Source organism: Fulvia fulva, chromosome 4 (genome assembly GCF_020509005.1).
Source record: "Fulvia fulva chromosome 4, complete sequence".
Classification (NCBI taxonomy): Eukaryota; Fungi; Ascomycota; class Dothideomycetes; order Mycosphaerellales; family Mycosphaerellaceae; genus Fulvia; species Fulvia fulva.
In genome coordinates this window covers 1,136,726-1,159,540 of record NC_063015.1, presented here as the reverse complement: position 1 = coordinate 1,159,540, position 22,815 = coordinate 1,136,726, and the positions used below count along the sequence as shown (strand labels likewise).

The window sequence follows — 22,815 nt, the reverse complement described above, 5'->3', positions numbered from 1 at the left end:
GAACACAGAATACCCACGACAATGCGGACAACCACAGGATCACTGCTTCTCGCAGCAGGAGCTGTCGCATCGGCACAGTCGAGCTATGGCAGCTCCGACTCGAGCTCTCCATACCCTCCATTCTCCGGCAACGCATTCGAGAAGCTCACCATCAGCGCGCAAGGCATCAATGCTTCCTTCATCCCGTACGGAGCTCGCTTGACGGACCTCTATGTGAACGACAAGAATGGGCAGGCTCAGGATGTGGCGGTGGGCTATGATGAGGGATCGCAGTACCTGATTGACAGCGAAACCAACCATACTTTCTTCGGAGCTGTGGTGGGAAGATATGCGAACAGGTTAGGGAACTCCAACATGCCCGGAAAGCGCTTCAGCTGACTCGTCTTTTCAGAATCAAGAACGGCACATTCACAATCGACGGCGAGACTTCCCACATCCCTACCAACGAGCACGGTGGCGCGAATACACTGCACGGTGGCGACGTAGGCTATGATCAGCGCAACTGGACTGTTGTCTCGCACACGAACAACAGCATCACCTTCTCCTTCTACGACGATGCACTTGAAGGCTTCCCAGGCTCTGTCCTCAACGTCGGCACCTTCAGCGTGAACGACGAGCAAGAGTTCGTCTCTCGTCTCGTCTCCATCCCAATCGACGAAGCCACTCCAATCATGCTCTCGCACCACATCTACTGGAACATCGGCGCATTCATCGACGACGACGCCATCACGATCCTGAACGACACTCTTCAGCTCCCATACGCCGACCGCTACATCCAGACCGATGGCATCCTCGTACCGAATGGCAGAATTGGTGTCACCAAAGGAACTGGCCTCGACTTCCAAAAGCCCACCATCATCGGTGACAACATCGAAAAGACCAACGGCTCAGACTTCTGCGGTACCGGCTGTGTCGGCATCGACAACGCCTTCATCAACGACCGCTCACCATACGCCGGCCAATACGATCCCAACTTCAACGTCCTCCACACCTACTCCCCCAGCTCCGGCATCCAGCTCGATGTCTCGACCAACATGAACGGTTTGCAGATCTACACTTGCGTTGGACAGAATGGCACGATCCCGGTCAAGGCTAGCCAGAACCATATCGAGGGTCAGACCACGTTTGTGGAGAAGTTTGGATGTATTGTGATTGAGACGCAGGATGTGAGTATAGATGGTTGCATAGTGATGGAAGCATATGCTGACTATATTTATAGTGGATCGATGGTATCAACAACCCGCAATGGGGCCGTGATCAGTATCAGGTCTTCACGCCTACGACGGAGCCGGCTGTTAACATGGCCAAGTTCAAGTTCAGCGTCCCGGCGGCGTCGAAGCTTACACAGCAGTAGTAGGCAACGATAACCCTCGCAAGGCCGCTTCCGTAGCAGAGACATAATGTTTGGTCAATATCATGAAGTAACGAAGCGCCGCTTTACGCTATACCTCCTCCACCGACCACCCCCCCCCCCTTGCCTAAACCCCTACAGCCTCACCCACCACCTCAGTCCATCTTCTCCTTCTGCAACACATCCACAGCCCGCACCACTCTCAACACCCTCACGCCCACCACTTTCACAATCACAAGCTTCTTCTTCTCCTTCTCCAGCTTCTCCTCCAGCTCGGTGATTTGGCCAATGGCCGAGATGTACGCTTGGCGCATTGCTTCGTACTCGCGCATGAGGGCGAGCTGTGCTGGTGGGAGGGTGGCGTGGAAGGTGGTGAAGTTGGTCACTTGAAAGGGAGTTAGGATGGTGTACGTAGCGATGGGTAGAGGATGAAAACTTACTGTTTGTTACGGGAGGGAGGGAGGGGTATGCTAGTGGTATTTGATGGAGAATTGAGTACTATGGCTTGATGCTACTGCATTGATCGATGTCAGGATTGTGGAAGTGGGCACAGCTGGGCATAGCTGTAGGTGAGGTTGCAGTACGTCGCAATACATCGAGGTGAATTCACTGACACTCAGAGCTAAAGTGATATCTATCAGAAACTCACCTAGGCTAACGGAGGCAGACAACGGGAACGCTGTCCACAATCGGACGCAGAATGTTCTTCACTTCAGATATAATCGACGAGCACAGCAAGCAAACATTCCTTTCGCCGTATAAGGCTGGAGTTGCGCTGTGGCGGTGGCTTCGCTTACGACACAAAGATGTCGCTTCCAGGCCCTCAAGATGTTCTTCACGAGCTCCATCACGGCCTTTCATATCGTATCGGACTCCTTGACATGGCAGCACAGGCACAGAACAGTTCTTTGAACACCTTCAAAACACGGCTAGTTCGATGCCGCGAGGACATCGAAGAGGTACTGGCGGGCAATCACAATACCTACGAAGCTCTCTGGACCGCTCTGGAGCAAATGGACACTCTCACATTCCAACCTGCCATGCACATCTTGGCACCGCTGTACTTCACGATGTCTCGCTATCCCCAAGTTCGACTGATCTGGACTCGTGGTCTCTACACCGGACCAAAAGGAAGTAAGCTTCGAGGCAGAACAAGCATGGTAAAAAATCTTGTAACCATAGAGCTTGACCCTGCAGACGCACACCATACCACGTTCGTAGGTATCATGGAGTCTTTCCTACATGAGCTCGCACACGCCATAGCGGTGAGATACGCCTATGCGTGCCCATGCAGAGCGCAGACATGTAGAGATGTATGGGAGAAGCTCAATGGGAAGACTGGACATGCGTACTATTGGCAGAGTTTGTCGAGGGTCTTATGGAATCTTGCGGCAGAAGTGTATGGGACAGAGCTTGATCTGGGTAGGGTGACTGCGTTTGTGGACGATTTGGAAGCTTCTGGGGTGGTGCCCACGTCTGAGTATGTTGATCAGTTGTTCCCAGGGTATCTGGGCTTTCTGGTGCGATGGGAGGCTCGTCACTGGGAGCTTGGGCGACTGTTGGAGAGTTGACGAAGCGTTGAGGAGCCCTGATCGGTGTAGTCCGTTGAAGTTATTGAGCTCTCGTATAGGCTTGAGATCAAGATGATCGACAAGAGCGAAGATTGTAAGGAGGCTAGAAGTCGTTGATTCACATGGCGCTGATTGTCCGCTGGAAGACCGGGCGAACAAGTGAGTTCAATGAAACCTATTGCTCAGATCTATGTACGGATCTTGTCTGCACGAGACAATATGCGTAGAAGTCTTTCTTCTCCAGGCGTGGACGTTACAGTCATTCAACGCTGCGTAGAAGGAAGGGCCTAGTACACTGTTTGCCGGGCATGCTGCAAACACGTTACAGCAGCAAAACCCGGCTCCCAGCGCTTCGACAGCGATATCAGCTCACAGTAGCGATCCCTCTGTTGATTGAACACCTTCTTGAATGGCAGCTCCGCTCAATCACCTTTGGCATGCTCCTTCGCTGAGCATACCCGCGGCTGGCGATCGAATACACGAACTAGTGTGGTCCCAAAGGCGGTCACAATCGCAACTCCGATGGAATCTAGTGATGCAAAATGTAAGTAACATGAATACCGGCGCAGTCAGCACATATTCCTCAGACGACACTAATTCTAGCAGATCCATCCGGTTTTCGACACCCCCTTTGGCGTTTTCCCGTCGCTAAATCTGATGCAGACCATGTACCTTCGCCTCTGCCTAGCGATCGTCGACCTCGACATACCACAGCATTGTCCGTTGGTACTTTACAGCGACACTCAGGTACTCGCGCCTTGTGGCTATGTCGACCTGGGCCTCGACGGTCGTCTCCGCCTGTACATCAATCAAGACAGATGTCAGACCTGGCGAGTCATTCTGTCCACTCTGATTCACGAGATATGCCATGCCTGCATACGAGTGTACATCTGCGATGCGAGATGTGGACTCAACAACAATAACACCTCTGCCTGCTTCCACTGGATGAGTATAGGGAGAAGCGGTCATGGATAGGCGTGGCAGCAGCTTGCTCTGTGGGTGGAGCTTTTTGCAAGAGACTGGCTATCCTTCCCTGCAAATTTTGGCATTGCGCGGATGCATGGAGTAGTGAGCGGGACTGTGGCCAACCAAGTGCTCCAACCGCAGTTTCTGTTACATTATGAGTTCATGTCGACCTTCTTCGGACAGGAAGAAGTTCGCTGGTACTTCAGTAACTTTGGCGGAAATCAATCTAGGCCGACTTCGTCCGCGGGAGATGGATCCATAGTTGATGAGAGGTAGGTATGATCGTGTTAGTCTTACGGTCTCAGAAGCTGGTAACAATTCGGACAGCTAGTCGCTGTCGTTTCGTGCAGGGGCATCCACCTGTCAAAATCCAGGCGTCCTGGTACTTGTCCGTATTCCGAAACATTGGGATGATTGCTGTCCTGCAGTACTCACTTCATCACGGGCTATGAGATGCCAAGCTCCACTTTCCCAAGATTTGCAATGTACAGATACTGCTATCGTGGATAATACATCGTCCTGCCGTGGGTTGAAGGAGTGACTTCGCTGTTGAAAGCACAGACCGCCTCCCGCTATCATTCTCGGCACCAAGTGCTTAGCTCACCAATTGCCCTTGAAAGGCAGCGCCGAGCACTTCTTCTTGGAGTCATAGTTGGTGACATAATCCAAAGTATCGTACTCATACTCAATCTTGCTGATCTGCACGCCCTTCTTCTTGCTCCACTCGGTGGTGATCATGAAGATCACAGCGACGAAGTCCCTGCTCTTCTGGAAGCGGATGTTGGCATAGAGAATGACGGTTTTCTTGGTGTAATAGTAGCTGAGGATTTTGGCTTCTGCGAGCTTGGGCAGCGAGCTAAGAATGTCGTTGGTGAAGACGTCGCGGGAGTTGCAGAGTTGGCAGTTGCTGGTTGGCTGTGAATCACGGGTCAGTTCGGGGTCCATGAATGAGTCGCACGGCAGTCAAGACTTGCCCTCTTGCCCCAAGTTGTCTGTGTCGAGCACGAGTATGCCTCGAAGTCATTGGTCAAGATGCTGTTGCAGGTGTCCTTATACTTGCTCCCTTTGCCATAGATATTGCGCCAGGAGTTGCAGACTGATCTGGCTTGGGAGTCATCCAGACCTGACCAGGAAGAGTCATCTTTGGGTCCCTTCTTGAGTGCCGCCGAATCTTCCTTGGAGATCGTGGAGATGGAGACCTCCTGAGGAGCGGGTGTGGCAAGTGCAAGGGCCGCAAAGGCAAAAAGGCTGGCGATGAAAGTGGTCTTCATGGTGAACTAGGGGAGACGAAGTTGCTGATGTTCGCTGAAGCTCGAATGTCTTGTTGAAATGTGCTTTGATGATAGACGCTGGAGTTGACGTCTTTATACAACGACGTCGTATCCTGCGGTTCCAGGGTTCCCGGAATCTGAGCGCCATAGCGAAGCCATATCGGAAGTGTACTTACTAGGCATGGCAGTGATACACCACTCGTGGTATGGGCAAATCGTCTACGTTCTCGACACGAGAAGCACAATAGAGATCGCAAGCCATTGCCATGTGCTGTGCTCAGGAGTTCTCGCCAAGGTCATCAATGCAGGCGTGTCTAGTACCTGCATCCGGCAAGTACGTGTGGAAGTTTCAGCCTTAAGCTGTCGTGCTCAATTGGTACCACGGCGCCATCCGGAGACCCTGTGCAGCATCTGACGCTTACCTCGCCTGATGACGAGAATCGCACTTCGCACTCGCTCTCACATTACATGGGCCAAGGGCTCCAGATCTTTCACGTTCTCGTCCAGAAACGCCTTGAGAGCCTCCCAGCCCACTCCCCTTCTCATTCCCGTCTCATCATCCCAGCTGGAATGCAAGCCGATCAGCTTACCACTGGTTTTCTCAATAAGCGGCGCACCCGAATGTCCCCAATGAGTCCAGCAATCATGCATCAGCGCCCCAATCTCCGAATTGTCCTGGGCATCCTGATCTACAGCCAGCCCACGAAAACGACCTTCGCTGATGTGTAGTACATCATAGTCAGTGGCGATCCCAGATGTGTCGGCTTCGAGATCTTCGCTACCAGGATGGCCTATACAAAGAAGCTGGCTGTTGGGCTTTGGTGACGTAGCCGCCAGGCGGATGAACGGAAATTTCGTGAACGAAGACGGAGCAGCGATGGCCTGCAGTAAGGCGAGGTCTCGATATGGATCACAGGCTACGGCTCTGGCTTGAACTGGATCGCCTGAGGTGAAGAGGAGCCAGGACTTCTTGCCTCTTTTGTAGTCCTGTTTCGTTTCTGCAATGCAGTGCGAGCATGTCAAGATCAGACCAGTCGGTGATATGCAAACTGCTGTTCCTGCAGCTTCATGGGCGAAGACGAGAGTTGCTGCTGCCGCTTGAGCCAGCGCCGTGTCGTTGGCTCTGCCAGATGCCTGTGACGACTTAATGAAGGTTGGAACTTGAGCGTTCTCGTCCTGCAGCTTACGCTGCTTCAGAAGCAATAGATCGGCTTCGTGCGTCGGTAGCCTTTGTACCTGCTTCAGCATTGCATCTGAACTTAGAGGTAGCCAAGTCACAGGCGCAGTATTCGTCGCTTTCAACGGTGGATGTACATCTCTCTCAACATGCTCCGCTGTGGAACTGCTTGCATTTGGCGATTTACCGCGAGTTTGCGACCTGGTCTTTCGAGGAGACCACATCGTGGAAATTGCAGAAAGGAAGATGCAGACGCGAGCCAGTTCGTTGCCGTGAGATATCGTGGTAGACGGTTGAGCGGGGCAATCCTTCGATGCTGCCTAAAATGCCACGAAGAGCCGCAGTCAGTGCCAAGACCAATGCGGAAGGTTGGATGACGGAGTTCCAAAGGCTTTGTAAACGCTTCTCGGAGCGCTTCAGGTCCACGAATACTCTGAATGTAGAGGTGCCAAGCAGCCATGTCGACTGCCTGGGGCTTGAAAGAGGAAGCGGCCAACACGAGGAGCGCCTCGTGCTGTCCTTTCATTCATCATCGCTATGGTCATCTCTCTCCCATTCAGCCTCTTCTATAGGCATGGGATCGACAGTCTCCATCGCAGAATCTTCCCGTTCCTCGTCCTCGAGAGCTCTTTTCTCCGCATCCAAATCAAACATTACGCTTTTTCGCCTACTACTGGGTCTGCTGCCCGATTTCGTGCTGACATCTGTACTTCGTCTCTCCCGTCGCACCACCACATCTCCATGCCATGGTCTGCATTCCTTTACAATCTCTCCACATCGTAAGCATACCCATCCTTCGCCTTCTTCGGCTTCGATTCGTTGTGCCAGGCACACGAAACAGTAGATGCAGCCACAAGATTCTGCTTGGTATGGGTTTGTGATATCTGTCATTGCGGATCCAGTGATACCGCTGTTTGCTGCTGCTGCCGAAGAAGAGATGATGTCCTGCTCAGATTGCCCGCCTGTTGGGTTCTGATCTTGATAGCATATTGCGCATGTTCGTTCAGGTAAGAAGCTCAGTTCTCCCTTCTGTATGTCGTCGTCTTCGTCTTCTTCATCTGTAGGTGCTCCTGAAAAGAGCTTGATCGTTGTTGTTTTCGTCTTCTTCCATGCTCTTGATAGCCATCTTCGCCATCTGCTGATTCCGACGAGGGGGAGGAGGAACAAAAGAAATTCGGTAAAGGCGTGCCAGACTAGTCGTCGGTTGAGGAATTCGAAGGAGACTTCTCTGCTGGTCTGATTGGAGGAGGGGACGAGGCGGAGGCGGAGTATTCGGTCTGTAAGAGTGCGGTATCGTCCGTTGTAGAGGAAGACGAGGAAGGAGAGGAAAGAGGTGATGCTGCGTGTCGTGCTGGCGTATGTTGTCACTTGGCTCAATCGTTTGATCAGTGGGGATGGTTCGTCGTAGCCGTTTTCCAGGCTTGAGAGTCGTTCCTCCCATCGTGTCCAGCCGTATCGGCCGACGACTGTGATGAGTCCGTAGAGTGCTCGCTGGAGCTTTGTTGCGTCTTTGCGCATTCGTTCTGCTTCGAAGATGTCCTTCCCGCGTGCATCGATGTATTTCAGGCCTTGCAGAGACGCTCCGTAGCTGGTCCCATGATCCCATATTGACAGCTTCCAGTATACAATGCATAGTAGAGCGGTGATTTCGGCGTTCCAGTCGTCCTTGAGGTGTGCGCCGAACAGTTTCAGGCCTTCTCCCGCCTGTTTTCGTAGTAAACCCAGTAATGCTTCGTCGAGAAGCTCTGCGTCGACCTGTCCCACACGAAACGCTGGTGATGTGCCGTATGGCGATTTGAGGAGGTCGTAGTATTGTAGTAAGTCGTATGCGTAGGTGCGGATCGTGGGTGGTAGCCGTGTCAGTTGCTCGGTTCGTGTGTCTTGGTATGCTCGCGACTCGGCTGCTATCGCCTGTTCTCTCGCGGCTCGTCTCTCCAATATGCGTCTTTGTGCGCCTGCGAAGTCTGCCATCTCACCAACATGTCAGCATTACAGGCAGTAAGGATGTAGGAGAACGTGTCGTGCGTGTTGTGGTGAGAAACATTCGGGAATTGGGTCATCTGCCGAGGTTCGGCGATTCCGGAACAAAGTGAAAGTGGTCGGTCCGTGCCTTCCAATCCCAGCCTGGTGGATCCAGATGCGACTTCATCTTGTCCCTTCCAGTGTACAATGACAATCGGATCGTCGAGAGGGCTCCCAAATGTCACGGAAAGCAGTGCTGCGGGCTATGTTATGCGAAGAGCAGTCGGGGTCCAAAGGTCGAAAGCCTGACATCGATGCTCAGTGCTCCAGGATTCCTGGAGGGCTCGTGGATTGGGGCGATAAAATCGCCAGGAAGGGCGCCTGGAATGTCGTTGAGACCATGGCTTGGGGCGCTAATATGCGAGGAAAAGTCCTGGGCTGATGGCCGAAAGTCTGACACCAATGCTCAGTGCATTGCGGATTCTTGAGGGCTCATCGCTTGGGGCGACGATTTCGGTTGGAGAGGCGCCCCAGGAAGGATACATTCGTTCTAGAAGAGGAGGTCTTGACCACCGAAAGCTCTAGTGCGATGCTGGGAAGGTTGACTGAGCTCGAGGCATATCCGTGCAAGCGATCAAAGCCAACGTCGGAGGTGACCGCGACCGAATGAGGGTCGGAGCCTGGGACCCATGGAGCCAGATCCAGCAGCAGTACTTCTTGTGTAGGCTTGAGCTGCAGCCTGACGCAGTGTTTCCAAGACGATTGACAACAGAGCTAGCCCTTCCAGAGACGGTCCAGGTAGAGCATCCAGGACGCACAGAACATATTGTGTAGATGAAGGGGCAGCAAGGAAGACATTCTCACTCACCAAACCATGCCGCTGAGCCAGAGGCCCAGGGTGACCGCGTACCACGGCGCGCCAAGCATTCTATGACATCGATCAGCGCTCCACTCAGGCAATAAAGTACCGCTCGTCGATCGATGGCAGTGTGAATCAGGGGCATAGCATCTATGCCAACGCCAAAGTAGGACTGTGCTTACATCATCCCCTCCGTCTCCCAAACGAGCCGCCACCCGATGGGGCTCTGCCACCAGGTCAGCCGATCGAGCGGCGCAAGGCCGCGCGGATCCCAGTTGGTGGGACTATGATAAGCGTCAGGTATTGGGTACTTCGAGAATTGACGGGTGGTTGTGCAACTTACATCCACTCCGGATCGTTGGGGTTTGGCCTTAGGCCCACGGTGTTGTCGGCGCTGTGAGGTGATGTTAGCTGAGTTGGACGATTTGATGGTCTGCTGTCGTTGCGGGTGACTGCAGTGCGTGGAGTGTGTTGCTTACCACGGGATCGCGAAGATCTGGTAGCCCCAGAGGCCAAAGAAGACGACGTGGTGGATGGTCATGCTCTTTTATGGTCTTGGTCGAGAGGTGTCAAGCTGGGGATGAAAATTGTAGTGTTTACAGCTTGGAGCGGGACTGGCCGCTGGCTAGGGGGCGTTGCAGTTTCGCGTTGCGGACGTTGGCGATGGACTTGCAACATCCGCTATGGTACTCATGATGCTATCATACGGTTTGTCGATGCATACGCATAGCTAACAGGAACAGTACCGTCGCTCGAGCGATGCACGAAGGACTTTTCATGCCCCGAGTGATCTATCGGAATCGAGCAACCAACAACCTGCAAACACCATTCAAACCGATGCTCTTTGCCGAAGACGCCTCTCGCCGATGAATCTCTCCTGCCTCATCAGCTAATATCCTCATCCTCAATACGACCGAAATTATCGCCTTTGGTAGCGTTCACACGACCTCGCGCTGGCTTTGTTGAGACTGCAGCAGATCCCACATACCCAGCAACGCCTTCGTGTTCTGGGCCTCCGTAGCAGCATTCCTACACCTTCTGACTGGCGAATCTTGCTTCTCAAACCACCTTTTACCAGGCCCTCGACTGCTATCGCAAGCCTCTGCCGCATTCAATAGTGTCCGTCAGCACCAGGCTTGGACGAGAAGGCCGTGATCTTTGCTTCGCCGATTAAATTCGAGAATACTTGCGAGAAAGATATTGAACATGAGGGTGCCTTAGAGCAGTACAAGGAGTGGGAGGCACATTCGTCCGAGTAAAATGAAGCTGTAATGGAGAGTTGGGCTATTGGTTCGGACGATTAGTTCGATGCTGCTGTACAAGGAGAGGAGGGCTGGCACGCTCGTTGCACCATCCCTGTAGTGGTAGGCTGTATGCTGTGATTGCTACCTTTTCCGGGGAGGATGCAATGGCATATATGAGAAGGCTCTCGTCAGCTAGAACATAGTGTCAGACATGTTGTTCGTCTCTAGATGTACTAGATCTTCCGTTGCCGGTGGGCAGATCGTTCCCGCCGCGTTTTTGTGCACGCACCGAATTCTTCCCGAGGCGCACGACCTCCGACCAACACCACTTTCTTCACATTCTACATTGGTACATTCCCAGCCTAACAAAGAAGTATCAATCAAGCAAACAAGATGTCCCTACCAACGCAGCAAGACTGGAACGACGAGCACGACGGTACACTACCCATGATACTTCGCATGCTCGCCTTCGTTGCCGCTACTTCAGGACAGAGGCTCAACAACTGGGGCTTCATTCTATTTGTCTGCTACTACCGCCTTCAAACCTGCTTCTCTCACAGCCGCACCGAGATCGAGCGATACGCCAATATCGAGAACCTGACCCTGGCTCCCTTCCAAGCCATCTTCGACCTCCTCGACCAAGCCTTCTATCAGCCCGGCAACAACAAGCGCTGCATCCTCGTCTGGAGTAGGACTCTGATGCCCGAGAGCTTCGGAGTGACAACGACGTATCCCAATGGCATGATCATCATTCGAATCGACGTCCGACAGCCTTCCGCTTGGGCAATTATGCTCACTGTCCTCCAAGAGGTCGTCCATGCTCTACTCTCGAAACATTGCTGTATGGGATTATGTGGCCAAGCACGCTGCATGCGTGTTTGGACGGCGATGTGTGGAGAGACTGGGAATAAGTACTATTGGCAGATGATGGCATATGCTGTGGAACTCATGGCCGAACTACAAATGCGTTGCCCGGTGGACCTGCAACGTTTTGAAGAGGCGATATTCGAGATGAATGGCAGCGGTTTAGTGCCTTCTGATCAGTATCTGACCACCGTACTACGTCCGAGGCAAGCTGCGATAGTGCAGTTTTACATCAACCACTACATGCGGAAGACTCGTCTGTTGCCATGGACGGACAGGGCGAGTTCGGAGGAGGATGATTGGGCTTTGTTCATGAGCCTGGAGTACGCAGGGCTTCTTCTGACATCATGGTAAAGGTAGGATAATTACAACAACTATACGTGAAAGCTCAATGTGGCTAATATCGCGAACAGCATACTTCCAAGCATCGTACGTGGTCGATGTCTAGGGGTCGCTCAAGAAGTGGAGATACAAGGGAGTCCTCGAAGCAGAGGAGAGAGTCGCGCACGGGGCGCGCAAATGCTTACGATTACTTCAGTCTAGTAGAGCGATGCCTACAAGCTTTGGCCTTGCCTGTGCTTCTCTAGACACTCGTAGCGCGCATATTCTGTCTCTTTCAACCCAATCCCCTCTCTTATACTATCTCTACTTTCCTTTTGATCCTTGCAGTCTGATATGGCAACCTGGCTGGTAGCCGGGTCACATCCTGATGATATGCGCTCGTCTCCCCTTCAGTATACCAGAATCGCTCGACGAGAGAAGGTGGCAGCTGCATCACTGATAGATCAGAGCTGTTGAGTATCAAGCAGTGATGGTACGATAACTTACAACAAACGAGTACCATGGATACCAAGTGCCAAATGCGTGCATTTTCTGAGGCGACCAAGGCTGGAGATGAAGTTGTCGATGGGCAACAGTCAGCGATCCGAGAGCATTATGAGATGGACCTGGACGCAGTGCTACCATGGCGGACTGCCTTGCTGTTGCTGCGAGACAGTAATCTGGAGGTGGACACCATGAAAAGGTTGAGTTGAGAAAAACATAACATTTGGTTCATTGAAGCTAGTAAACGTCTCTCTTCACACAACCATGCACTCATCGATCCAGCGCATCAGGCACTGGATGGCCTCCGCAGACCTTTCAATGCCCCCCACGGGCGAGATCGTCGATCAACGGGTCAGTCCTTCGCCCACCGGGCTAAACCATGTCTTTCGCAGACTAAGACGCCTCTGGAGTGGCGTGAATGCGAGTCCAGTGCATCTGACTCCTGTCGACGAGACGATCCACCCTTATAATCTCTTCGCCTGTGAAGCATTCAGTCAAGAATGCTCGAGCGGTAACGACGTTGAACGTCGGTGCCACTGAGCACTCCTTCACCGCAGCACGGTTCCGTCCCAAGCGGACTTCGACGACACCTAACCTCCCCCGCGCAGCAACCTCCACTGCTGTGGCGAGTCTCTGCCACGACAAGCCATGCCCAGTGGTGCCCAGCTTCATAGGAACCCTGAGGCTTTGACAGCCTCGAAAGTTACATATGCTGGCCGTGGCACATATACACATGAACTTGAAAGCGTGGACCATCTCGTGGAGCAGTGTATTGATGACTTCGAGGCCAGTGGTGCGTGTGTTGGGATTCAGCCTTATCTTTACCCTGCACAGCTTCTTCGTGGGGCCGTGCAGCCGTTCGGCAGTGCAATCGCCGTACGAATTCGGGCCCATTGATCCATCCCATCTGGAGTCGGCGTGCTGGGCAATCTTGCCATTGAAGAGGGCTCGATTGAGTGCGGCCATGAGTTCTTTCATCTTGGAGGTGGAAGGATGATGCTGTGAGATGGCGTCCACATTTGAGAACAGTTTGTTGATCACTGCCTTTGCGTGTTCGATGGCGGCTTTTCTTGATCGGGTTGGTCGGTCGTACCATAGATACAACCACGCGCTGTGGTCATAGATAATGCCATCCGAGTCACGATGCTGGATGGCGCTCATCGCGGGATAGAACGCACGAGTTGTAGAGTGGGATCTGAAAAATGGCTCGCATGGCAGGGAGCGTAGGATAGAGTCCTATCTACGGTCAGCACATCGCCTCTGGCGGCAAAGCCGTTATATTCTTATACCTGATGCTGGAGCTGTCCTTGAGACCTTTGATACAAGGTTGACGCCTTCGGTCCATGTACCAATTAAGTAACATGAGCCTTGGATTTGTTTGTGTGCGACCTGATGCTCCTCATGTTCTTGGCTCGAAGTCCCGCAAAATGGCGGCGAAGTTGGCCCGGCGTGCGGTTTTGCTTGAGCTCGAATATCGAATGCAGCGGCTCTTGGACGATCATGACACCTCAACATCATGGCAGATCCAAGTGCATCCCCAGAGCCTGCGCGCAAGAGCTTGAAGCAAATGACTCTCAGCGAGACCATCGAAAAGAACAGCACTATGCCACCAGAACTATGGACAAGCGTGCTCGAATTAGCCTTTACCTACAATCGACTCATCAACATTTGTGGCGCTAGGGGCCTCATTTGGCTGATTGCTCAGGTTGAGCGCGTCTTTGATGCCCAGGAGCCCTACAAAACAATGCAAGATGAAGCAGTCAATGCCCTCCTTGCCAACAACATCTTCACCTACCGCACAACAGTCATCGAGTCAAACCCAGGCAGACGTGGGGTGATGATCAGACCATCAGCACCATCATGGACCAGTGAGGAGGTGGAGCTGCTGTCCAAGATCAAGCGCCTGCATATTCGGGTGGAGAGTAAAGCGTACATTCCTCCACAGACTACACGATTCCGACAGCCCGGCGTGTGGCATTTCAAGGGCAAGGAGATCATCCGCCGACTGCTATCAATATGCGGAGCACTCGAGTCGGTGATTGTCTGCTTCGATCTGACCTATGTCGGGGAGCAGGCAGTTCGACGAGGGGTGTTTCCTGTCAGGGAGGTGCTGGATACGGTCTTCGAAAACACCGCTGCGCATCGAGGTTTCGTCACTTCCTCAGATCGGTACACCCTGTGGCTGGAAGACAAAGGAGGCTGGAGATGTGGGGCCAGGCCGACGTCCATAGCCGACGTTGAAAGATTCCTGCGTCGCGAATGGCCGAACGACAAAATGGTATTGAAGGTGGAGATACCCGCACGGGAAGGAGAGACTCGAGATAGAACCGATGATTAGAGAGACCTGAGATGGAACCGGTTGTGGGACGGCAGCGGATAGAGGGCGATCGGAGGTTGCTTCCATGGCCATAGAGCTGTCCCGACAGCACTTCTCAAGATGCCGTCGATGGATATTGTATCACGCCTCGTGCTGTATCGCCTTCCTTGTGACGGTTGTGTCTCAACAAGGCGAGAGTCGCTGTTCATGTGCCAGTATCGGTGTCTTAGCGTGAGGTGGCTCTTTCCAAGCTGGCCCATACCCATCCCCGACTTTCACAAGCGCGACCATTGACCCGTAGTACGGAAAGCTGACCAGGATCCTTGTAAGTTGATCGACGAAAATCTTGCATGCCGTACCCACTACCTTTCCAACATCTCTGTATTAGCAGTCGAGGGTGCTCATACGGTGCATGGTCGCCTTGAGCTCTTGATATCGCTGTCTTGACCACGCGTGCTTACCGCGGAGCATGTTCCTCACTTCACGCCCATCGCAGCATCCGCTACGTAACAAAGATTGATCGCTTACTTTCGCCGAAGCACGAATCCAAAGGTCTCCAGCATTTTATACGCATGCACAAGGCTGATGACCTCCTCTTGCGACTGCAGCCTCCCCTGGAGTCACACTGACAGCCCTGGTCCCATTGACCATTCGTTCTCATCGAAGATGCGCTTGTGGTGGTTGTGCTGGCATGTTCCTCAGCTGGATGTTGGAAGGGGTCGTCAAGGCTGGGCGACTGTTTTTCGAAATGTCTTAGCTCGTTGACCTTGTGATGAACAGGACGGCTTCCTACTGCTGGCGGTTTCGCACGAAGCGACAAGAGACGACAAACAACTGTGTCGGTCAGCAATGAGCCACGCTCGGAATCAAGCCGCTGTAACTGACAAACAAGAAGAAGCTGACGCCGCAAGCTATGCCCAATGCATACATGCGCTTCATATCGACGGGGTCGTTTGTGGTTGTGGTCGTGGTAGTGTTGGTGGCCATGGCTGCTGTTGTTTGATTAGGCTCATTGGGGGTCAGTTGCGTGGTTTGCGCATCGTTCTGATTCCATCTGAGCTAACTATCTTCACTTTCAGAGCTCACTGATCGCTAGGAAAGCGCGAAGTGAGACTCTGGACCGTTGCCCCAATGCCAAAATATCAGAGGCTTCAATACTAAAAGCTGATCTCAGCTGCACTGTGCTCACGCCCTCTGTATGATCATCACGGTAGGACGCAGCTAAGAAGGACGGTATACACAAAGCATCAACCGTGATAAGATAAAAGAAGTATGGGAATCTGTATTGTCTATGAGCTGAGCCTCGTGTGTAAGATCATGGGAATTCGTCGAAAAGGGCTTAGTGGCTGCACACATGTTTCGAACCCGCTGCCAAATCGACCATAGTAAATGCAAAAGAACTACACCGAAGTGTAGAGAAACCAACTGAATGGTTTACTTTTGTCGTGCCACGCTTCCACTCAATGCATGGCGCTGTAGTGTTTCCAGCAGCGCAGTCGTAACTGCTGTAGTCGTAACTACCGCCACCGCAACACCACAGCAGCATACAAAGAGCGTGCACGTGGCTGATCGGCAGACAACTTTACTAAGTATAGATAGCTTCAACAAAGCACGCTAGGCCACGGTGGCAGTGTCAAGCTATGGTCTATCACCAAGCATTCCATCAACGTACCAAGGACATGAAAGTAGCAAAAGAACCGCACCGTAGTGCAGAGAAACCAGCTGAATGGTTTGCTTTTCAGCCACGCTTTACCGAATGCATGATACTATAGTGCTTTCGGCAGTGCAGTCGTAACTGCTGTAGTCGTGACTACCGCAAGGAGGTTCATGAACTTCCTCGCAACCACCTCGACACAACAGCACCTTACAAACAGTATCCACGTGGCTGATTGGCGGACAGAGTCTCTCAGTATAAATAGCTTGTTCAATCGCGAGTGGCGTAAAGCCGTGCCACCTGCCGGCTTAAGGGAAGAGGCAAAATTTTGAGAAAGAGTGATCCGTGCTTCTGAGATGGAAAGAGCAAAAGACCTGCTCCGAAGAGCAGGAAGAAACCATTTGATGGTTTACTTTTTACCACGCAGGTGTCTTGAAGTACATCTACCGATCTAGTGCCGTGACACGACCTTGACCCTGCGCTGACAAGTGCAGAACAAGACGAGAAGCTAGTAGCCTTGGTCTGCACTTGTCAATGAAGGGACAAGGCCGAAGCACGGCTCTCGACCCGCACGTGAACCTTAAAGCCACTCACGTGGTTGGAAGAAATGGATATTCTGTTTGTATATAAGGGTTCATCAGTCTGACAGGGGTTCCGCATGAGAAGACCCACTTCCCGGCGGCAGGAAGCGTGAGTGAGCTCTTGCTTGTTAGCAAGGACGAAAGCATAGTGAAGGTCAATCTCTGGAGGGAATAGACTTGGGCATCGAGAGCTCGAAGACAGCAACGGCTTCCCACGTACGCGGAACGATTTTGCGGTACGATGCAAGTGTGCAGCATCAACGCCGTAGGAGGGCACGATCAGTACAGCGCAGATCCATGCCTTCAGATTGTCTTGACTTGATTATCTGGTCCTATGGCATGATCCAATCTCAATTATTATCAGGTCCCAGCCACGTACACACAACTCGTTTGGAATCGTCGAGCGCTTGAAGCGTAGCCACATCGCATAGATTATGGTAGCTGTTCCTTCTTGACAGCGTACATGTGCGCCCAGTATCGTGTACTTGCCCACAATCATGGCTTCGCGGCGTACTGTGGGCGATGACCAGCCTGCGAGCACTGAGCACGACCATCGGCTGGGCATGAAAAGGCAGTCGTCAAGCCGTCTACTGGAGCAAGAAAGGATGAAATTCAGAGGGAGCAAGCGTCAAATCTTCTGCTAGGAAGCATCGCACTCATTGCGTATCCGGAGGAACCGTGATACATGAACGAGCCTTCTGCCATCAGACAGGGAGTGGGCTTTGGGGTAGCACGAGGCGGTAGGCACAGTCTGTGTGAGCAAGGATCAATGCAGTGTTGACGGACAAAGCTAGTGTCATGCGGCAGCGGCCAAGTGTTGCCGGTTCCCACTTCTCCAGCTTCTTCTCTCCCTCTTCTCTTCCTTCACAAACACCAAGGTCTTCATCCTCCGCCATCGATGGCAGCCTCTTCTGCTTCGACGATTGAAGCATCTTATCTTCGACATGCCTAACACAACATCACTCTCGACATCTTCTCGACCACCACCTGCATCCGGCTTCACGAGCCTCGCGGATGGACAGAGCATCAACGCACGTCTGAGCATCAACAATCACTGAGTTGTTCACATACTGACACTCGGAAAGGCTCGGCCATCGCGCCACTGGAGCATCTTCGTCGGTCATCCTATGCCCTTGCTCAAGGCGGTGAGCACTTCCCGATCCTACTTCGCTCGCCAAACGAGACTTGCACCTCTCTCGGACTGTACCAAGATGGCGGTGAACAGCTCAGCAACAACAGGTCTCGTTTGAAGGCATGAAGAGGATTGGGAAGACTCAACATCGACTACGCCCGAAACGAACTCGCAACGTGCCGTCGATTCCACCACAGCACGCTTTTCGCAGCGGAAGATCGGAGATGCCATCAGCGTCTGCAGGACGAGGTGTGCAGCTTCAATATCCAGCAGGCCTCTCCAAATCCCTTTCTCCGGTGGCGGCGATGGAGGCGGTGGAGCGAATACCGGTGGAGGCGCGAGGAGAGGCGGACATCATGCAGTGTCTGCGAGTGTCTGCCATTACGATCTACACACACTCTGGACCATGAACGAGAGCGCCAATCATGTAAGTACAGGGATCACATACACACTGTCACATACACTGATACTCTCGCTTCAGTGAAGAACGTCGGCCTGTCCAAGTTCAAGCGAGCCATCACCGGCAAGCTCCCCCGCCAAGACAGCCACACTCATCAACCGGCTAACCAACCAACCATCAATCGATCTGGTCCAGAGCTCTGGAAAGAGGACAAGCACATCATCAAGGTCTAATCAATGACATGGATCCAGATACGCCTCTCGGGTGTTGAACGGAATGGTATCAGAGCAATCGTCACACCTTCACAACCATCGCTGACCTCCTTCGCAGTAGCTGAGCATATACCATGTGTACCACTACATGGATCGCCTTCGACCCAGCATGATCACCATTTAAGAGGAGCTGAACGATTGCCTCACCATGGGTGGCTTTGCCTACGAGCGTTCCATGGCAGGTCGTGCACGTCAGGCAGCGACTGTTGCCACACATTCCATCCACCAAGCGACACCTACACCTGACCTCCAGCATCATGAAGGTCGCTACCATCATCATGTCCGTTGCTGGTGTTGCCAGTGCAGCTATCGTAAAACTGTATGTTGCTCCAACCCCTTTGTTGAACATCTATTCACTGACACAGTTCATAGTCAACTGCGCCACGCTCCATTTCCCGGACAGTGACAGCCCAAGCATTGGTTTCTGCTTCGCGGACCTCTCCGTGCAGGATCTTCGCCGTGACTGAGTGTTCATGGACAGCCTCGTACCCGAAAACCTTCTCTGCGGCCGAGATACCAACACCATATCACCAGACTGGGCACCACCCTCGACGGCCAGTCCACTGCCAGTGTCATCGCAGCAAAAAGTAATGTGGACCGACACCTCAGACGACACCAAGAAGCATCTTCGTCGGTCATCCGCACCACTTGATGTGGATGACCAAAGCAGGTAAGCCCCCAATACCACTGCACCACACAGCACAGAAATGTCGTCTGAGTTGTCGACGTTGTACCTTCAAAAACTCTGGTATATCTATCTCCACCCTGGCTCATCCTGCACATGATCTCGACTTCCCGCCCGGACTTTCCCGGCTTCTTGAATATGACCACCAACACTCACATGGCGACATCGGATGGTACCCAAAGTTGGCCCATTCATCTCGGTGCGCATGACCTTGGCGCTGGCTCATACACCGGCCCGCTCGCCGTGACAGCTGTATCCCAAGGCTTGGATGCTTGACCTCGCATGCTCCAGCTGTACCAAGACTGGCTCTGCTGTGATACTCATCAGCGTTCTTCAAGCGTTCTTCAAGCTTTGCCATCCTGTCTTTAGGGATTGACTCTGACAAGGCAATCAGCATCGACGACACCTCACGCCTGGACCATCAATGGGTTCTGTGCTGGATCTGGCTCTGCTTTGTCGACTCTAGCACTGAATTCGAAGTTTACTAATGTCATCACTCCACAGAGCTCCGTCCTGACCGACCACTGGGAACGGAATGTCGTCTCTGCGCAACAATCTCATCGACATCGCTGTCGTGTCGTCAGGAGATCACATGACGGCACGACGGCCGCCCTGGAGAACGAGCACAAAGGGCAAAGGATGCAGATTGACAACAACATCCAGGCCTTCTTGGATGTTCCGTCGTCGGCTTGTCTCGCAACACCAAGCTGGACCTCATCTTCGACAGGCCGGTGGCAGCATTGCTCGAAGTCGTTCTGCTTGGAGCTTCCTTCGCCGCTTGTTGTCCGCACCTCACTCAGGCGGACAGCACTAAGAGTCCTGCCCAAGTCGCCCTCACAGATCAGCTGGCTGCGCCCGCCGCAAGGCACCGGAGCCTTAAATATGCTGATCTGTGGGACCATTTGGCCCCTGGACATGTCAACAGAATCGAAGACCCGGCCGCGACACAGAAGAAGGAGCATAGTCGGCTGCCTTTCAAGAGTAAGAAGACTACCGACAATGCGGCGGACATCAACAGAATCAAGGACCCCAATGCACCACACGATCCGGCTATGGCACCTCGATACGGACATGTCGCATATAGAGGGCATGATTAATCAAAAGCAACCGCCTACGCCTCCGTCTGCAGACAACATTGATACCGGATGGCCTCCCGAACAGCCTCAGCCGGAGCCACAAAGCGAAGTGATGAGAAGAGAAGGGTGCTTGGGATGCGCCAGAGAGTTGGGCAGTCAGCAAGATTGCCGACGAGAACATGCGTAGGCTCACCGAGCTCGACGAGCTTGGGGATGTACCACGGGATGATGATCCAGGTCCGATGTTCTTTATGCGCGCATCTTTCCTGTCATATCCGCAAGTCTCAATACCCTCGCTGCTGAGCTCATCTCGATGATGGCGAAGAAGACGTTTCTGCAAGACGAGCTCGACAAACACCGGACGATGATCCAGGCAAAGCTTTCCATCAAAACCATACGCAACATCACAACATCCATTGTCGACAGCCTCCAACCTGGCTATATACGACTGCATGACCTTGTCGACATTCTACACCAACATATCAACCCACGGCGACTGTATTGCAGAATGGTATCTCCATGCCCCTGGGCCCCCGGTCGCAAGCACTCACGCCATTCGGCGATGTCATCAGCCCTGAATTTGAGGACTGGCCTGCTCGATCCACAAGTCCTGCCCCATGTGGGCGTGTCGCCCAGAGTCAGCAAACGCATCAGAGGTGGTGGCGGCGATGGTGGTGATGGAGATTCTGTCTCGAGCGTGTTGAAACCTGCCGGTCTCTGAAGAAGTAGCAACATGGCGGTAGTTGTTGACAATAGTTGAGTGTATCGAAGTGCCCATTCTTGACGCATCAACCGTGTTCTCTCATTTGTGTTTGCTCTCCATGACGTGTATCCTGAAGCCGTTACCGTTGTCCCCGCCACTTTCACGATATGCTTGCTGCTTTCCTGCACCACCAACCCAACCGCGCTCCATCATACCAAACATACCAAACAAAGCCAACAGAGCCAAAGCAAACCACAATCGCACAGCACCACCATGTCGGCCATCGCCCTGCTCGCTCAGATGCGCCTCCTCGAACTCTCCAAAGAGCGCCACCAGCTCGCCGTCTTGCGCTGGCCTGGCTTCGGCCACATCAACTACCCTCTGCCAATCCCATGGCGCCCGCTCGCTCAGGCGAGCCCATTGGGACTGTCTGGCTGCCACGGCGGCGTGAAGGAGATCTTGGCGGACCTGCCACCACAAGGCTTGGTGGAGATGGTGAAGGAGATGAAGCGGGAGGAGTAGGGGGCCTTCGGGCGTATTTCGACATTTTGAGAGAGGAGAGATGGGTTCGGAGGGAGAGGAGAGGGCGAGGAGATGGAGATGGAGAGAGTGTGCTTCGTGTAGTGTTTATATCTTCGAGAAAGGAGATTTTTGGCCGTGAGATTCGTGTGTGAGCCGTGGTTGTTTCGTGAATATCGTAGGGTCCCGAGCTTCGTGATGCGGTTGGCGAGGTCAGCGACGTTGACACATACCTTGAGTACCTTCTTCACGTACCTGATAAGCAGCTCTGCCATGTTGTAGCAATCACCGAGCTCCTTGTAGCGTCCAATGCCTCCGAGCTCCCGCTTGCTCTCCTCCGAATTTCCGCACATTTCGCCAACAACAACATTCCAAGAGAGCGACGCGTACCACGAGGCCGCAGAGACGATAGAGACGGAGCGAATGGGGCGATTGAAAGAAGATGGAAGCGCTGAGGGCAGCGGGAATAGCTGGGGCGAGCAAATACTACACCGTGGGTCAGCCATACCGTCATGTTGGCTAGCGTAAACACCTTCACGGGCGCGACATGCCATGGAGAACACGAAAGTGAAGGACAATATACGACAGAGCTGTTGTGGGCGCCACCGGGAGAGCACGGAAAGCGTCAGCCAGCACCCACAGCACGAACCCGCCTGAGCCAGGACAGTCAGGGTGGCACATCCCAGTTATGTTTGCTACTCCATGGTGCCAGTCTGAGTGACCACCTCAGCAAACACACGTGCAATCGTGAGCGCAAGCGCTGCAGGACGCGCGATGGCAATCGTGTCGATATCGCCATGCCGAAGCTGGCCAGGCACCCCACAGCCCGATGTGGTCATCAGCGCAGTAGGTCTTGAGCGAAGCAACGTGCACAAACAGTCAAGGGAACGGCAAGAGCACGGCATAGTCTCCGAGACAGGAAAAAGGTCCGGAGGTAGAAGGAGGCCGTGGCGCGCGAGACAATATCAGCATAGCGTGTCTTCCAAGGTACCCTACAGCTCAGCGCATGTACGAGTGAGGGCAAGGCGAAAGAGCGGTGACGATCCCAGGATCACAGAGCGAAATAGGAGACTGCCTCATGTTTACCGAATCCTCCATGCGAAGTAATGGCAGATCATACCACTGGAACTCGAGAAAGAGCTAGAAGGAAGAGCAGGAACGAAGGCATAAGTCCTAGGCGGGCGAGCACAGCTATGACGCCAGACTAAAAGAGTTATGGCAGCGTTTCCTCCATGGTCGGACAGTCGATGGGGCAAGAGTTGAGGAAGAGAGCTTAAGGCAAAAATGGACCGTGACGAAGTCCAAGGGGCAAAGAGATGGACTGGATGAGTGCGTTCTTCATACGCCAGCGTTCCTGCAAGGGTGGATGGGCCTAGACCGTGTGAA

General features: G+C 53.1%; 11 protein-coding genes across 11 annotated transcripts; 6 read left to right on the top strand and 5 right to left on the bottom strand.

Moving 5' to 3' along the window:
• Window positions 1-21: 21 nt before the first annotated feature.
• CLAFUR5_04174 (putative aldose 1-epimerase) lies at window positions 22-1,354 on the top strand (the record flags this gene model as incomplete). The annotated part of the gene is made up of 3 exons (XM_047903322.1): window positions 22-338; window positions 392-1,166; window positions 1,220-1,354. The coding sequence occupies 3 exons, from the start codon at window positions 22-24 to the stop codon at window positions 1,352-1,354; spliced, it is 1,227 nt and encodes a 408-aa protein (XP_047760458.1).
• Window positions 1,355-1,506: 152 nt separating this feature from the next.
• On the bottom strand, window positions 1,507-3,792 carry CLAFUR5_04173 (uncharacterized protein; the record flags this gene model as incomplete). The annotated part of the gene is made up of 3 exons (XM_047903321.1): window positions 1,507-1,736; window positions 2,704-2,939; window positions 3,632-3,792. 3 exons carry the CDS (start codon window positions 3,790-3,792, stop codon window positions 1,507-1,509), a joined length of 627 nt encoding a protein of 208 aa, XP_047760461.1.
• A 696-nt stretch (window positions 3,793-4,488) lies between these two features.
• On the bottom strand, window positions 4,489-5,159 carry CLAFUR5_04172 (uncharacterized protein; the record flags this gene model as incomplete). The annotated part of the gene is made up of 2 exons (XM_047903320.1): window positions 4,489-4,803; window positions 4,863-5,159. The coding sequence occupies 2 exons, from the start codon at window positions 5,157-5,159 to the stop codon at window positions 4,489-4,491; spliced, it is 612 nt and encodes a 203-aa protein (XP_047760460.1).
• Window positions 5,160-5,618: 459 nt separating this feature from the next.
• Window positions 5,619-6,560, bottom strand: CLAFUR5_04171 (uncharacterized protein; the record flags this gene model as incomplete). The annotated part of the gene is made up of 1 exon (XM_047903319.1): window positions 5,619-6,560. One exon carries the CDS (start codon window positions 6,558-6,560, stop codon window positions 5,619-5,621), a length of 942 nt encoding a protein of 313 aa, XP_047760463.1.
• A 298-nt stretch (window positions 6,561-6,858) lies between these two features.
• CLAFUR5_04170 (Peroxisomal biogenesis factor 2) lies at window positions 6,859-8,307 on the bottom strand (the record flags this gene model as incomplete). The annotated part of the gene is made up of 1 exon (XM_047903318.1): window positions 6,859-8,307. The coding sequence occupies one exon, from the start codon at window positions 8,305-8,307 to the stop codon at window positions 6,859-6,861; it is 1,449 nt and encodes a 482-aa protein (XP_047760462.1).
• A 1,028-nt stretch (window positions 8,308-9,335) lies between these two features.
• CLAFUR5_04169 (uncharacterized protein) lies at window positions 9,336-9,698 on the bottom strand (the record flags this gene model as incomplete). Its single annotated transcript, XM_047903317.1, has 3 exons — window positions 9,336-9,441; window positions 9,501-9,551; window positions 9,637-9,698. 3 exons carry the CDS (start codon window positions 9,696-9,698, stop codon window positions 9,336-9,338), a joined length of 219 nt encoding a protein of 72 aa, XP_047761176.1.
• Window positions 9,699-10,794: 1,096 nt separating this feature from the next.
• On the top strand, window positions 10,795-11,619 carry CLAFUR5_04168 (uncharacterized protein; the record flags this gene model as incomplete). Its single annotated transcript, XM_047903316.1, has 1 exon — window positions 10,795-11,619. The coding sequence occupies one exon, from the start codon at window positions 10,795-10,797 to the stop codon at window positions 11,617-11,619; it is 825 nt and encodes a 274-aa protein (XP_047761177.1).
• A 1,987-nt stretch (window positions 11,620-13,606) lies between these two features.
• Window positions 13,607-14,428, top strand: CLAFUR5_04167 (uncharacterized protein; the record flags this gene model as incomplete). Its single annotated transcript, XM_047903315.1, has 1 exon — window positions 13,607-14,428. One exon carries the CDS (start codon window positions 13,607-13,609, stop codon window positions 14,426-14,428), a length of 822 nt encoding a protein of 273 aa, XP_047761180.1.
• A 3,752-nt stretch (window positions 14,429-18,180) lies between these two features.
• CLAFUR5_04166 (uncharacterized protein) lies at window positions 18,181-18,407 on the top strand (the record flags this gene model as incomplete). The annotated part of the gene is made up of 2 exons (XM_047903314.1): window positions 18,181-18,201; window positions 18,261-18,407. 2 exons carry the CDS (start codon window positions 18,181-18,183, stop codon window positions 18,405-18,407), a joined length of 168 nt encoding a protein of 55 aa, XP_047761181.1.
• A 296-nt stretch (window positions 18,408-18,703) lies between these two features.
• On the top strand, window positions 18,704-20,228 carry CLAFUR5_04165 (uncharacterized protein; the record flags this gene model as incomplete). Its single annotated transcript, XM_047903313.1, has 3 exons — window positions 18,704-18,765; window positions 18,850-18,905; window positions 19,795-20,228. 3 exons carry the CDS (start codon window positions 18,704-18,706, stop codon window positions 20,226-20,228), a joined length of 552 nt encoding a protein of 183 aa, XP_047761178.1.
• Window positions 20,229-21,183: 955 nt separating this feature from the next.
• Window positions 21,184-21,432, top strand: CLAFUR5_04164 (uncharacterized protein; the record flags this gene model as incomplete). Its single annotated transcript, XM_047903312.1, has 1 exon — window positions 21,184-21,432. One exon carries the CDS (start codon window positions 21,184-21,186, stop codon window positions 21,430-21,432), a length of 249 nt encoding a protein of 82 aa, XP_047761179.1.
• Window positions 21,433-22,815: the final 1,383 nt, after the last annotated feature.